General features: G+C 60.7%; 1 protein-coding gene across 8 annotated transcripts in view; it reads left to right on the forward strand.

Moving 5' to 3' along the window:
• INTS1 (integrator complex subunit 1) overlaps positions 1 to 15384 on the forward strand; it is a 36078-nt gene that overhangs the window by 7156 nt on the left and 13538 nt on the right. For 6 of the 8 annotated variants that reach the window (XM_037814028.1, XM_037814029.1, XM_037814032.1 and 3 more), the window contains exons 11-27: positions 2139 to 2315; positions 3010 to 3118; positions 3302 to 3422; positions 3919 to 3996; positions 4480 to 4637; positions 5539 to 5635; positions 7755 to 7846; positions 7994 to 8054; positions 9287 to 9484; positions 9854 to 9983; positions 10265 to 10444; positions 10519 to 10668; positions 10982 to 11248; positions 11328 to 11432; positions 13060 to 13227; positions 13364 to 13475; positions 14847 to 15008. In XM_037814028.1, coding sequence (XP_037669956.1) covers positions 2139 to 2315; positions 3010 to 3118; positions 3302 to 3422; positions 3919 to 3996; positions 4480 to 4637; positions 5539 to 5635; positions 7755 to 7846; positions 7994 to 8054; positions 9287 to 9484; positions 9854 to 9983; positions 10265 to 10444; positions 10519 to 10668; positions 10982 to 11248; positions 11328 to 11432; positions 13060 to 13227; positions 13364 to 13475; positions 14847 to 15008 — 2365 coding nt within the window. The remainder of the gene's footprint in view (positions 1 to 2138; positions 2316 to 3009; positions 3119 to 3301; positions 3423 to 3918; positions 3997 to 4479; positions 4638 to 5538; positions 5636 to 7754; positions 7847 to 7993; positions 8055 to 9286; positions 9485 to 9853; positions 9984 to 10264; positions 10445 to 10518; positions 10669 to 10981; positions 11249 to 11327; positions 11433 to 13059; positions 13228 to 13363; positions 13476 to 14846; positions 15009 to 15384) is intronic. The other 2 variants (XM_037814030.1, XM_037814031.1) reach the window with 1 other exon arrangement.

Raw genomic sequence — 15384 nt, forward strand, 5'->3', positions numbered from 1 at the left:
TCTACTTCATTTCATCCTTGAGTTCCCGGAGACGTTGCTCATATTTTTTCATTCTTTTCTCCATCTGCTCCTTTGCGTGTAGACTTTCAGGTGTTTTGTTCTCCAGTTCTTGAATGTTTTCTTCTGCCCCTTGAGATCTGCTGTTGTATGTTTCCATTGTGTCTTTCATCTCTTGTGTTGTGCCTTTCATTTTCATAGATTCTACTAGTTGTTTTTTTGGACTTTCGATTTCTGCCTTATGTATGCCCAGTGTTTTCTTTACAGCCTCTATCTCTTTTGCGAAATATTCTCTAAACTTTTTGAATTGATTTAGCATTAGTTTTTTAAATTCCTGTATCTCAGTTGAAGTGTACGTTTGTTCCTTTGACTGGGCCATGGCTTCGTTTTTCTTAGTGTAGGTTGTAGTTTTCTGTTGTCTAGGCATCTGACCTCCTAGGCCACGCCAGTCAGATTTTCCCAGACGAGAACAGGCTCAGGTCACAGAAGGAGGAAATATTCAGTATCTGGTTTCCCTGATGGTTTTTCTTAGAGGATTGATACACCCTGTGCTTTTCTGCCTGGCAGGTGCACCTGTCAGCTTGTCACTGGCTGGTGTAAGAGGGTATGGCCCATGGCTCTCCTTCCCCAGGCTTTGGGGTCTGGTTCCGGTAAGGCAGGCAGTAGAGCTGGGCCCCTCCCTTTCCTCTTGGGAAGCTATGCCCCCTCCAGAGAGGTCATTTGCATATCAATAAGTCCTTTGTTTCTCTGACTCTGCTGATCAAAGTGTTTTGATTTTAAAATGGTTGAGGCTGTCTTTTCTGCAAAGAGCTGTGGGCTGAAAACGGCTGAGGTTTTCTCCACAGAGAGAAAGGGACAGGAAAGCTCCCAGGTTCACCTGTCAGCCAGAGATAGCACCCTATCCTCTGGGCTCCCCGTCCTGAGACAGATATGTCCCCCAACTCTCCCAAGGTCAGTTGTCACTAAAAGCCTCTGTCTGCTTGTTGAGGATTCGCTGTCTGTATTGAGCAGTTAACATTAAAACCCCAGTTGGAGCTGGGCTGAGAGAGTGCTGCTCTCTAGCACCACGAGGCTTCCGTGAGGGAGGGGCTCTCGGCTCTCAGCGGGGGTCCGCAGTTTTACTTGCAGATTTTATGCTGCCATCTCAGGTATTCCTCCCAATTCAGGTTGGTGGATAATGAGTGGACAGTCATGTTTGTCTCCCCGCAGTTATTCCAGGTTATTTACTAGTTTTTTGGTCACTTATGGATTGCTCCAGGGGGGACTAACAGTCTTCCACTCCTCTCTATGCCGCCATCTTAACTCCTCTCCCGAGTGAGATTTTGAAAATTCACTTGAGTTCGTCTTTAGCTGAGTTAGATTAGGTACTGCCATAGGAGTGACATTTTTTGGGGAAACTAAAACTGAGTTTGGTTAGGAGGGTGCACACCGAACCCTCAAGAGTTACCCCAGGTTCCAGGCCGAGGTCCTGCCTTGCCTGGCCGCAGAGGTTCCTCTCAGGTGCACAGGGGCTTGGTGGCCCTCCTGGCGCTGGCCTTGAGGTCCAAGTCCCTGGGCTACAGGTAGCTCTTCTGACAAGAGGTCTGGGAAAGCGTTCCTGTGTTTATTGTTGCCATCGAGATTAGTGACACAGGCTTCCAGGCCGTGCTCACTTGTGGACAGAATGGCCAGGTGGACACAGCGTCAGCTCTGATGACCAGCCGCCGTCACCTTCGTAGCTCAACCTTTTAGGAAAAGTTGGGGGACAGTTAGCTGTCCGGGTGGGAGTCGTTGGCTTTAGGGGGCTGTGCCCATGTGTTTCTCCTGCAACTGGATGCCCGGCCTATAGCCCTGCCCCTCCATTGGTGTTTGTCAGTCTGTCCCCTCATTTGACTGCCTGGGTGCCAGTTGACAGGAGACTACAAGATGTAGCCTCTCGTCTCCGAGCTCACAGCTAGTGGCAAAGGCTGGCTTACCCTATTTTCTCAGGAATGAGCCAGCCTGAGGCACGTGCAGTATGTGCATGGGCTGGGCCCTGGTCCGTACTTCAGGAAAGCAGGTGGGGGACCCTCCCCCGGGCTGGTCTGGAGGCGCCCCCGGCAGGGCAGTGGCGTCAGGGCTGATGGAGAGAGCGCACCCTGAGCAGCCTGTCTCTGCCCCAGTTCCTGGCCGTGGTGTTCCAGGACCTGCTGACCAACAAGGACGACTACCTGCGGGCCTCACGGGCCCTGCTGCGGGAGATCATCAAGCAGACCAAGCACGAGATCAACTTCCAGGCCTTCTGCCTGGGCCTCATGCAGGAGCGCAAGGAGCCGCAGCACCTGGACATGGAGCTCAAGGTGCCGCACCACTTCCAGCTGCTTCCCCCGGCGTGCCGCGGCTTCCTGGGCCCCTGAGCTCGGGGCGGGTCTGGAGTTTGTGTTACTGTGGGGCACATGCTCAGTCAGCAAGCCCCCCGTCACGGGCGTGCCCGGCTTGGCATGTGCCCTTTGCCGTGCACTGAGCTGCATGGCTGGGGCACAGAGATGGGTGAGGGTCTTACGTTCCAGCAGTGCCCCTGCGTGGTTCTCCCCATGGCGAGCCCCTCAGGGAAGTGTGAGCTCCATCCTGCGCATGGACCGAGGAGGGTCCGATTGGGTTGGCCCTGGGAGTGGCGACCTGGGCTGAGTGGGTGTGTGGGGAACGGAAGTGTAGCCACGGGGCAGGGCAGGGGAGATCTTTGGTGCCAGGGATGGCATGAGCAGAGAGGCGTGGCGGTGCAGAGCATGTTTCAGGAGGGGCAAGTGTCTGCTCTGGCCAGATTTCAGGGTGTGCATGGGGTACGGAGGGTGTGGTGGTGAAAGGAGGGACTGGGTGGGTGGTGGGGGTCTTGGACACCACTCTAAGGAAGCTGCTGTTGGGTCTCTGGCTCGCCTGTCACAGATGGAGGCACCCTGTGGGCCCCTGGCCCTCCCCAGGCCTGGTCTCCCCCTTCCAAGCTCCCTGGGCACTTCCCCACCCCTGGTTGCCAACTGTGCTGTGCTGTGCCCACAGGAGCGGTTTGTGATCCATGTGACAGACCTGCTGGCCGTGTCCATGATGCTGGGCATCACCGCCCAGGTGAAGGAGGCAGGGGTCGCCTGGGACAAAGGCGAGAAGAAGAGTAAGGGGCCAGACGCAGCTTTGCTGGCTGCTTGGGGCAGTGGGGAGCGGGCCCGGGCCTGGCAGCAGTTCCCTGGCTGCAGGGTGTCCCCCGAGGGACCCAGGCCGAGGGGGGGCGGGCACAGACGGCATGGCTGGCAGAGGTGCGAGGTGCCTGTGGCCCCACCCCGTGTGTCCATTGCAGACCTCGAGGTGCTGCGCTCTTTCCAGAACCAGATCGCGGCCATCCAGCGGGACGCCGTCTGGTGGCTTCACACTGTCGTCCCCTCCATCAGCAAACTCGCGCCCAAGGACTACGTACACTGGTAGGGTCCGGGGCCCGTCCAGCTGCTCCTCCCCTTGGGCTTGTCACCTCTTCCTGGCAGCCCTGACTCGAGACGAGCAACGAGGCTCCCAGAACAGAGCCTGTCACCCCGGAGGTGGCTGCCCTGCTGGCTCCCTCCTTGGGCTGCAGCCCCGGGGGCCGGGTGTGCTGACAGACAGCACAGGGGGTCGTCTGACCAGCACTGGGGTCCCCTGTGTGTGTGGGGCCTCCCGCCGGGCCGGGCACGGAGGTGGTGCCCAGCTAGCTGGGTGCTGCACTTCTTTGGCAGTGACCCTGTGCACCCACAAATCTGGGGCTGCCCAGCAGGTGTCCCGAGAGGTAGCTGAGCTGGGGATAGTGCAGTCCCTGCCTTGGAGCGAATCCCATCAACAGCTTTTGCCCCGTGGATGCCAGATTCCAGGCGGGAGGCACGGGCAACGGAGCAGGACCCCTTGGTGCTCGCTTCCTGACCTTGGTGCTGCCTTTCTCTCCCGCAGCCTCCATAAGGTGCTGTTCACGGAGCAGCCAGAGACCTACTACAAGTGGGACAACTGGCCTCCGGAAAGTGACCGCAAGTAAGCACGCATGCTGGACCGGGCCCAGGGTGGAGGCTGACAGGCAGCCCGCAGCTCAGGGGCTCCGCTCTGGCCAGGTCAGGGTGCACCTGCGGCCAGCCTGGAGCTGCTGCTGCTCGGGCCACGTGTGCAGATCCGTCTTTGCCCGCCAGCTCGGAGCTGCTTGCCGCCTGGGGCGCTGCCTCAGCTTCCTCCTGCCCCCCACCCCCCACACGTGAGGGATCGGGAGCAGGTGACCGTGGGTGCGGCCACCAGTACCACAAGAGGGGGCAGCTTCCTGGCTCCTCCCTTGGCAGAGGCAGCAGAGTCAGGGTTGCTTTCCAGAAGGGAAGGCTCTGGCTCAAGAGGAAATAACATGTGGGGGCCGCGGTGCAGACAGCCTCCTGCCTCTGCGGTGGCACGTTGCTCCAGGCCACCGCCTCGTCCCTGAGCCCCCTGTGCAGTTGGACGAGCGCCCTGCCACGCCTCTCCTTCTGCCTGCAGCTTCTTCCTCCGCCTCTGCTCTGAGGTGCCCATCCTGGAGGACACGCTGATGCGGATCCTGGTCATTGGGCTGTCCCGAGAGCTGCCGCTCGGCCCTGCTGACGCCATGGAGCTGGCCGACCACCTGGTGAAGCGAGCCGCGGCTGTGCAGGCGGACGGTGAGGGCCCATGGGTGAGGCCGCAGCTTTCTCCTTGGCCCACTCGCTGGCGGCCCCCAGCCCGGCTCTGCTGCCCTCTCGGCCCCTGCAGAGGCCTTTCTGGGCCCTGGTGCATGTCCTGCTGGGGCCTGCCATGGCGACCGTGCCTCCAGGCACCATTTCCCTCCCGTCCTCAGCCGGGCTCGGCCAGGCCGGACGCCCCTTGCTTGACTACAAACCACGTGTTCTCTAGGAGGCCTGAGGACCCGGGATTTAGAATTCGGGAGTGCCTGTATGGGTTTGGCAATAATTTAGTCTTTGCGCTATTTATAGAATTTTTGTCTCATTTTCCATCCTCAATGTGATGGCAAGTTATGCTGGAACTACTGCCATAGCTTCCATCTCCCTCTTCTGCAAAGGGCTGGAGGAACGAAAAATGTAGATTCCCACCCATAAAACTACACGTTTCCAACCGCCTGTGGGCTGGAAGCTGAGCCCCTTAGCCTGGCGTGCAAGCCCCTGGGCCCGGTGCTTGCCGACCTCCCACCTTGCCCACGTGCACTCTGCTTGGCCGTGTGGGAAGACTGTCCTCCAGAAACACTGTGCTTGTCCACTTCTCTTAGTGCTCTCCCCTCCGTCGGGGGCGTGCTGCTCTTCCTTTGCAGCCCCGCTTCCTCTCTAAGACCCAGTCGAGTGCCCTGAGGCTGAAGCCTGCCTCAGTTTCCCCAGTCAGTATCGGTGGCGTCTCCCTCCCTGTCCCCATCTGGCCTCGGTTTCATCCTGCTCTGTGCTCCTCACCACCCCTCTAGCTTCCCAAGAGCAAGCTCCTGTCCTCTCTGGGTTGCTGGGTCCCTCATCCTGGGCTGATTGTCGTACTAGTGGGTTTCAGTGAGCTCTGGAGCACTGTGGCTTTGGCTTCTAGATGTGGAAGTGCTGAAGGTGGAGAGAATCCAGCTGATCGACGCCGTCCTGAACCTGTGCACCTACCATCACCCCGAGAACATTCAGCTCCCCCCAGGGTAAGAGTGAAGCCCCCGACCTCAGCCTCTATCTCCCCGATCAGACAAGATAGTTTGTGTGTGGAGGAGGCTGCCCCAGGCACTTGTCTCCTCCTCAGATGACAACACCCAAGAGGCTGCTGGGCTGCCCCCACCACACTACTCCCCAGGGCTCTTCACTTTCCCCAGCCCGGCCCCCGGGGTGAACTCCAGACCCCAAGGCTGAAGGTGACATCCAACGACACAAGGCCCATTTTCCCTCAGGGACCTGGGTTTTGGTGATTTTTTCCATGTCTCTTTTTGGAGTCTCTGTGTTTTGATTTTCTTTTCACCGTTAGTTAACATGTGCACACTTCGTTTCTTAGACAAAAACGCATTTATGGTCAGTTTTTTTAACACTTTGTTGAGATACAATTCACATGCTGTATCTTTCACTCATTTAAAACATAAAATTTTGTGATTCTTAGTGTATACCCAGGGTTGTGTAGCCATCTCCGCGATCTAATTTTAGAACATTTTCATCCCTCCTAAAAGAAGCCAGGACCCAGTAGCAGTCACTCCCACCCTCCCCACTCCTCACACTCGCACGCACACAGGCACACGCACCCCCGCCCCGAGCAGCCCTCGCCTGTCTGTGGAGCCCCGTTCTGGGCACTTCTCCTCAAGGACGGAATCATGGAACACACAGCCTTCCAGGTCTGGCCTCTTCCGCTCAGTGTGACTTAGGGGTCGTCCATGTGCCCCCATTCCGTAGTGGTCTTTTTGCTCTCTTGATGATGTCCTCAGTTGTCCAAAAGTCTTTACTTTCGATGAAGTCCAGTTTTTCTAGTTTTTGCTTTGTTTATTGTGCTTTTTGGTGTGACTTCTAAGAAACCATTGCCAAACCGAAGGCTGTGTAGGTTTGTCCCTGGGTTTTTTCCTAAGAGTTTATGGTTTTAGCTCTTCCTCCAGGTCTTTGATGCGTTTTGAGTTACTGTCTAAATGTGGTGTGAGGCAAGGGTCCCACTTCTTTCTTTCGGAAGTAGAGAGCCAGTTTTCCCAGCACTGTTTGTTGAAAGATTATTCTCTCCCCGTTACCTTGGCTCCCTTGTCAAAATCAGTTGCACATAAATGTGAGAGCTCGTTCCTGGACTCGATTTCCGGCCTGCTGCTGCCTGCATCTTCCTTCTGCTAGCTCCACGCTCTTCGATCCCAGGCCTCCGTGCTCAGGATTGAATGTGAGCAGCCCTCCACCTCAGTTCTTCATCGAGATTGTCTTGGCTGTTTTGGGATCAGCTTGTCAATTTCTGAAAAAAAAAGCCACCGTGGGTTTTGGAAGGGAGTGCGTCGAATGTAGAGGCCAGCTTGGGCGCTGTTGCCTTCTCACCCGCGTGAAGCCTTCCAGTCATAGCCAGGGGCCTTTCCGGTGGTTTAGCTCTTTGGTTTCTGTCAGTGCTGTTTTGTAGTTGTCAGTGTGTCCATCTCGGTTTTGTTAAGTTTATGCCTAAGCATTTTACTCTTTTTGGTGCTACTGTGAGTAGAATTTTTTTTCTCCTTTTGTTTCTTGACTTGACCATTGCTGCCGTCTGCTCTGTTATCCACGTTGACTCTATCACTTGGCAGTGTATTTGGACATCTCTCATAGTCACTTTCTCTAGATTTATTTCATTCTTTGTGATAGTTACTTTTTATTTCTTCATCAAAAGGACTATGCTTTAATTATTAACACATATGTGATTTTCAAATTTAATTACAGTTACGCATTGGCAGATGTGTGGGTTTGTTTTCAGTTTCCTGATGAAAGCAGTGAGAGTAGTAACTGACATTTATCAAGTGTATATTCCTGGAGTGACACATGGTCCCATTTTCCAGGTATACCTGAGTTTGGCCGGGTGTGCCACCTGCCCAGGGGCTCGAGCGGCCAGGTGGGGGGGCTTGGGCCAGGCCTGCTGGGAGCTGGCGCTGCACCCTGGGCCGGGAGGGGCAGCCGTCCATGCCTCTTTGTGGGCTGGGACCAGTGTTGCCACAGGATAAATTCCTGAGGGGGAGAATTCAGTCAGGAACATGAACGTCTAAGTTTTGACATGGTGGCCAGGTTGGGCAGTCACCAGTGCGTCCCCCTGCCGACCCCGACCCCGTCGTCCATCTGGTTGTGTTTCAGGTATCAGCCACCAAATCTCGCCATCTCCACCCTCTACTGGAAGGCGTGGCCGCTCCTGCTCGTGGTGGCCGCATTTAACCCGGAAAACATCGGTGAGCCTCTGTCCAGCCAGCTCATGGGCGCGTGGAGATGGCCGGGGTCACTGTCCCCTCTGTGGGTGTCCACAGCTCGGGTCCGGTGAAGAGCTGGGGGGGCGCACATGGTCCTGTGGGCCCACCCTGTGTTCTCGTGTCCCTTAGGCCTGGCTGCCTGGGAAGAGTACCCCACCCTGAAGATGCTCATGGAGATGGTGATGACTAAGTGCGTCTGCGTCTCCCCCGAGAGAGCTGGGGCAGGGGACACCCTCCCAGGAGGGGCAGGATGGGGCTGTGGCTGCGTGGGACAGCCGGGCAGCACTGAGTGGGGCCCCCCGGCTCCCCAACTTGTCCTCCTTCCTGCCTGTCTTGTCTTGCTGTGCTGCCTCCTGGATTCACCTTCATTCCAGGACCTGAGTTGAAATCTAGAGGCTGGGTTGAGTGTCAGACCCCTCTTGCCCCTGCTGGGGGCTGGACAGGTCTGTGGGCTCCACCCTGGGGCATCTTCCCCGTGACTGGAGTGGGGACCACTCAGACTCACGGTGTGGAGCTGGGAGGGGTGCAGTGGAAGCATCGGGAGCCAGGAGTGGGTGTGACCATGGGGTGTGGGGCCACGTGGCCAGGGGAGATTTCCGTCCAGCAGGTCCTGGCTCTGGGCCTGAGCGAGGCGGTCTGCTGTGTGCCTGCTGCAGGGCTGAGGCTGGGAAGGGCAGCCCTGTGCAGGGTGGGGGCAGTGTGGGGGCGGGGCTGGCGAGGGTCAGCCTGTGCTCCACGCGGAGGGCAGCATCAGGAGGGAAGGAGCCGCTGGCGGCTGCATTGTGGGGAGCAGGTGTGTGTCTGGGCAGCCATGTCACCCCCTCCATGCTCTGCGGGGGGCTGTGTGAGGAGTCTTAAGGACAGAACCCAGGTGGCTGGACGTGGCTGGAAGGCAGGCTTGGGAGCAGGTGAAAGGAGGCTAACTGTTGGTGCTCCCAGGAGCCGGGCCTGCCCCCAGCAGCCCCCATGTGAGCTGGACGCCCCCCCGTATAGGCTGGAGGCCCCCATTGTGTGTAGGAGGCCCCATGGTACATGCTGGCGGCCCTTCGCTGCCTGGTGGAGGCCCCCCCCAGTGCGTGCCCCTGGTGTGCGCGGAGCCCTGCGCAGGCCTGCTGGAGAGGGAACCCAGCACTGGTGGGAACGGACGTGTCCTGGGGGCTGTCACTCTAGGCCTTGGGGTCTGGTGCTCACCAGGCTTGCTTTAGGAGCTGGCCGTCCTGTGGTGTGGGGGGGGTAGCTGCAGGAGTCGGGCGCTCTCCCGGGAAGTACACAGCCTTCACAGCGTTTGTGCCGCTGGACTTGCTGGTTCCTGGGCGAGAAGCTCGTGATGAGCTTTGACCCTCCTTGACCTTGAGCATCGTCTAGCGGGAAGCAGCCTGTAACCAGGGACGCGGCCACGGGTCCTCTCTGTTTGGCCCCCAGCAATTACTCCTACCCGCCCTGCACCCTGACGGACGAGGAGACACGCACAGAGATGATCAGCCGGGAGCTGCAGGTCGCCCAGCGGGAGAAGCAGGAGATCCTGGCATTCGAGGGCCACCTGGCCGCTGCCTCCACCAAGCAGACCATCACCGAGAGCAGCAGCCTCCTCGTGTCCCAGCTCACTGGCCTGGACCCCCGGTACGGGCTACAGCTGGGTCTCCGCCCACCCAGCAAGGACACTTTGGGGACCCGGAGCTCTGTGCTCCGAGGAGTTCGGTGTGGCCAGAACCTGGCAGGGCCAGACCAGCATGGTGAATCCCAGCTCACCTCCTGGTCCTGACATCCTCCCAGTGCTCTGTGCGGTTGGGTCTTGGGTGAGGCCAGGCACAGGGACGTGCCGCTGGCCCCCAGAAACAGGTGGTGTGGAGCCAAGGGAAGCAGCAGACCCCGGGGGGAGGGTAGGCTGTGGCTCAGAGATTGGGGGCCGCGGCGCCTCTGTCCTGCAGCACGGCTCTGGGGGAGGCTGCCCGTGGCTCTCTGATGCATCCTGTGCTCTGTGACTTGCAGAGGGCCACCCCGCAGGCCCCCCCCCCACATCCTGGATCAGGTGAAAGGGCTCAACCAGTCCCTACGCCTCGGGCACCTGCTGTGCCGGAGCCGCAGCCCGGACTTCCTCCTCAACATCATCCAGAGGCAGGTGAGCCCCCAGGGGACAGATGGGGGTGCCAGGGGGCCTGGAGGGGGCAGAGCCCACGTGGACCCAGCTCCGCCTCTACACTGGCTCCCCGGTTGGCGAAGAGCCTCTGTCTTCAGACCCGCTGACGTGACTGCCTGCTGGTCCCTGCCGGTCCCTGCTGGGGAGTTGTAGCCGGAGGGGGGAGGGCAGCTCTCAGGGAGGTGGGCAGGAGGGAAGGCGGCGGGCGGGGGTGCGAGGCCAGGTGAGGGCTGAGATCCCAGTGCACCCCCCGGCACCCGCAGGCCTCCTCGCAGTCCATGCCCTGGCTGGCCGACCTGGTGCAGTCCAGCGAGGGCTCCGTGGACGTGCTGCCCGTGCAGTGTCTGTGCGAGTTCCTGCTGCACGATGCTGCCGACGATGCCGCCTCTGGGGAGGAGGACGAGGAGGCCGAGAGCAAGGAGCAGAAGGCCAAGAAGCGGCAGGTCGGGTTCCGCTCCCGGCGGGGGGTGGTGCAGGTGCCCAGGCTGGCCCTCACCAACCCCGCCTGCCCCTGCAGAGGCAGCAGAAGCAGCGGCAGCTGCTAGGCCGCCTGCAGGACCTGCTGCTGGGCCCCCAGGCCGATGAGCAGACCACCTGTGAGGTGCTGGACTACTTCCTGCGCCGCCTCAGCTCCTCCCAGGTGGCCTCCCGGGCGCTAGCCATGAAGGTGAGCCCCAGCCTTCCCTCCAGGCTGATCCTCACACGGAGAAGGGGTTCTGCTAATCACACCGGAAGCACGGGAAGCCCTTCCTTACTCTGCTGGGTTACAGCATGACATGTGTAGTGACTTCATAAATGAGCATGGTCTTGTCTCAAGGCATTTTGGGCAGGTTTTTAAAGAAAGTGGCTTGTGCTGCTATTTTGATCCTGTTAATTCTAGTAACCGTGACAGGAAGCGGTCAGTCTCTGTCACTGGACAGTCCCCCGTTGTCCTGCATTCCGTCTTGCTCCAACAGGATGCTCTGTGCCCCCTGCCCCAGTCGGGGACAGGCCCTTCCTGCCCGTCCTTTAGAACAGAAGGCAGCCAGCTGACCCTGCCCAGCTCAGCGCCACGTGTGTCACTGCAGGGTCTGTCGCTGGTGCTCTCGGAGGGCAGCCTGCGGGACGGGGAGGAGCAGGGCCACCCCCAGGAGGAAGACTCGGGGGACACCGAGATGCTGCAGGGCTACCAGTGGCTGCTGAGGGACCTGCCCCGGCTGCCTCTGTTTGACAGCGTCAGGGCCACGACTGCACTGGCGCTGCAGCAGGTGAGCGCGGCGTGGGGCCTGAGCCGGGGCGCAGGCAGGGGTGGCCCAGGGAGGGTGCTCAGGCGGCCTCTGTGCGCAGGCCATCCACATGGAGACGGACCCGCAGTCCATCAGCGCCTACCTGGTCTACCTGTCCCAGCACACGCCAGTGGAGGAGCAAGGCCAGCACAGTGACCTGGCGCTGGTGAGAAGGGGCAGGAGGGTGGGCAGCACGGACGTCGGAGGCCCCTGGGCTGGAATGAGTGATGCCCATTGGTCCCTTCCTTTGTGGCTGTTGACTTCCTCTGTCCAGTCTTCTCAGACCGTGAGGGCCGAGCCCGGGGAGTCATGGCGCCTCGCTGGGAGAGGTGCAGCTTGGGCACCTCGGGGGTGTTGCCTGCCGCACCTGCGGAGGCCCGGGCAGCCTGAGCGGCCTCCTCAGCGGGTTCCCAGCATCGTGTTCCCTCAACCTGAGGGCAGTTTGCACCCCCAGGGGCGTTGGTTCCTTTTCTGCCCAGCACTGTTCTTTTCTGGTGGTTTCTTCTGACTTCGCTTTCCTGTTGATTTGTTCCTAGTTCCCGGGGTGACCTAGAGCAAGTCACCCCGGATGGGTGGACAGACGGATGGGTGGCTGGACAGGGGTGGATTGGTGGTAGATGGGGGGACAGGTGGATGAGTTCACTAGGGGGGTGGGATTCTCTCAACGCCCAGGCACTGACGGTGAGAGCACAGACGGCGCCTGCCCGGTCCGAGGCCCTTTGCTCCTGTGTCTGCCCTGGTGCACGGCCTGGGCGCCTGCAGGCCACTGTCCCGGCTGTAGTGCTGTGGGTTAGAGTAAACAGTGTCCGTTGCAGACCCCCAGGCAGTGCCTTGGAACGGCCTTGGCCTTGGTCTGGGACCCCGGTGTCCGGCTCTTGCGGGCTGGTGTCGGCAGCTTCCCCTCCTTCAGGGGGCTGGGTCCTGGTCTTCCGGCTGCTAAAATGAATAGCACGCGGCGGGGCGGCTCAGCAGCAGGAATTGACTGGCTCACGGTTTCAGCGGCCGGAAGGACGGCTTCCTCCCAGGGTTGGGGACTTCTGGCCGTGGTCTCTGGGGTTCCTCGGCTTTTCTGTCACACGGCAAAGCACATGGCAGCGTCTTCTCCCTTCTCCGCGTTCTGTTAGCTTCCAGCTTCTGGCTGCTGCCCCTGGCTTCTCTCCGTGGCCTTCTCTGTAAAGTCTCCAGTTGTAGGATTAAGATCTGTTTTGCTCCATTGGCCACAGCTTAGCTGCCGTCACCCCGTCAGAAGGGTCCGTTTACGGTGGGTCCATGCCCACAGGGACAGAGTAGGTCCGGAAGGTGGTTTTTTTTTGTTTTGTTTTTTTTTTATCTTCATTTTATTGAGATATATTCACGTACTACGCAGTCCTACAAAACAAATCGTACATTCGATTGTTTACAGTACCATTACATAGTTGTACATTCATCACCTAAATCAATCCCTGACACGGAAGGTGTTTTCTGGGGTGCAGAGCTCGTTTGTCACGGGCAGAGGTAGTGGACTGCGCGGGCCCCTTACAGTGCAGGTCGTTGTCCTTTTGCTTCCAGGCCTCACGTGCTGTCCAGAGGGTGTCCTCCCTGCTAGCCCACAGCCTGGGGTCCCCTGGTCTCAGCTGCCCACTCCTGGGGCTCCCTGCCTGTCTGGTTGTGGAGTGAGCTGAGCTGCCTGCCGTTTCGGCTGTGGTGCCCTGTGGGCCTGTGATTTGCCAGCGTGCCATAGTTGGACTGACGGTGGGACAGGCATGGGCGGGTGGCCGGGGGGCCAGGCGAGCGCTGACACCCTCCCCCTCCAGGATGTGGCCCGGCTGGTCGTGGAGCGCTCCACCATCATGGCGCACCTCTTCTCCAAGCTCTCCCACAGCGCCACGTCGGACGCCGTGCTGGCCGCCCTGCTCACCATCTTCTCCCGCTACGTGAGGCGCATGCGCAAGAGCAAGGAGGGGGAAGAGGTCTACAGCTGGGTGAGGCCTGCTCTGCCCCCCGCCGCGCCCCCGACTTGCTTTGCCCCACTGCCGGTCCCGCCCCTCACCACCCACTCTGCCCCCTCCGCGGCCCCACGTCTGCCGGCCATGCGCCCACCCCTCCCTCTCCTTGCAGTCCGAGTCCCAGGACCAGGTCTTCCTGCGCTGGGCTGGTGGGGAGACGGCCACCATGCACATCCTGGTGGTGCACGCCATGGTCATCCTGCTGACGCTGGGGCCCCCCCGAGGTGAGGGGCGCTGGCGGGGGGCTGGCTTCTCAGTGATGTCCTGGCAGGCCCCTGCCCAGGCCCCTCCTCTCAGTGCTCGGTCCTGGCAGCTCGGCTGGGGCCGGCCGTGGCTCCCGCAGAGCTTCCACCCACCGCAGCCCGGGCCCCCCTGTGAAACGGACCCAGCGCTCCCCTCCCCACTAGTCCACAGAAGTCCTGTGAGACACGCACGGCCCGTCCGTGGCAGGACCCGACTAGCCGTCAGGGCTGTTCCGGGTGCCTGGCTGAGTGACCTGCCCCTCCCAGCGCCGGACCCAGCCACGGCCCTTCGTGAGGCGCGGCAGAGCGGTGCCCACACCTCCCCTGGCCCGGCCTGTCCTAGTCCTCGTAGGAGCCACACCGAGGCCACCCGTGGGGGAGACACCCGTGCTTCGGGGCCCTGGCGTGTGGCCGTCACGTGTCCAGAGGACGGTGGCCTTAGGCCAGCGGCTCCGTGCTTGGCCCTGGCAGCTCCCCCTTCCCCGTCTTTCTGCCGATGCCCTGCATTCCTTGCAGTTTACTTAGTCGTGTCCACAGGTCAGGGGGGACGCACGCCCCTGCTGGGGTCAGGTGCGGTGGGCTCTGCTGGGAAGGTGACCCTGTCACCTGCTGGGAAGAAAACGACTGCCGGGGAAGAGGGGTTGCCCCAGCTGTGTGTTCACAGGTGGCTGAGGAGGGGCACGTGGCGGCACAGGGAGGGCGGGTTGGCTGCCCGGGGCCCGTTTGGTGCCCGTTGACTTGGCAGAGCCCGAGGGCTGGAAGGGGCAGGCCTGGGCCAGCCGAGCCTGAGGGCAGGGCCTTGCTGCAGCCCATGGGAGGCCCACCGGGAGGCCCGGCCTCTCCCCGAGGCCCGTCTCTGGGGACTGCCTGCTCTCTCAGGGCCTCCGCGTCCTCAGCTGCGAAACGAGGTGTGCAGAAAGGTCCTCTATGTGGCTAGTCACGGGGTGAGGACAGGTGGCCCCAGAGATGTGTGGAAGAGAAGTGGATTAGGACGCATGGGTCCTCGCACAGGAGGGTGGCTGGCCTCTCCAGGGGAATGGCCAGGAGGGTGGGCTCAGCCCACCAGGGGTGTGCCAGGTCACGGGGAACCTGGGGCTGTGCCCTTGTAGTGTCCTGGGGTGGGGGGCTGTGGTGGTCAGTCAAACAAGGTGGGACTGGGGGGTTGTGTTTGGCTTTCAGGGGGTACATAGGTGGGAAGTGGGGACGAGGGGAGAAGGACCCTGGCCTCTTCCGGGTCCTTTCAGCTCGGCCTGGAGCCGTGCCTGGAGTTGCTGGGGGACCCTGGGGAGGTAAAGTCGGGGGGTCTCACTGAGACCTGCCTGGGGGCTCACCCTGTCACGGCCTCCCCTGAAGCTGGTGATGGCGAGTTCCACGCCCTGTTGGACATCTGGTTTCCGGAGAAAAAGCCGCTGCCCACTGCCTTCCTTGTGGACACGTCTGAGGAGGCCTTGCTGCTGCCCGACTGGCTGAAGCTGCGCATGATCCGGTCGGAGGTGCCTCGCCTGGTGGATGCGGGTACGTGCCCTCGGGCCCGGGCAGGGTCTGTCCTCTGGACACTCAGCAGACACCTGTTGAGTTCCTGACCTGCACAGGGCTCTGCGCTGGGCTCGTGGGAAGTGCCCTTTGGTCCCGGGCCGGCCCCCGGAGCAGCGCAGGCTGCAGCCAGGCGTCACGGCCACGCGAGAGGGTAAACCAGCTCGCAGTCTGGAGGAGAGGGGGTGTCACGACAGCTCGAGGGGGCTCTGCCTTCGAGCTGGTTCTGGAAGGACAGAGTGGGCTTTGGGCCAGTAGCCGCAAGGAGGAGGGTCTGCCCGTGAGAGCCATGGCCGATGGGCACGGAGGCCGAAGCCTGGGCCGGGCAGAGCCGGTCGAGCTCAGCTGGCCTGGGGCC

This window comes from Choloepus didactylus, chromosome 21 (genome assembly GCF_015220235.1).
Source record: "Choloepus didactylus isolate mChoDid1 chromosome 21, mChoDid1.pri, whole genome shotgun sequence".
Lineage (NCBI taxonomy): Eukaryota > Metazoa > Chordata > Mammalia > Pilosa > Megalonychidae > Choloepus > Choloepus didactylus.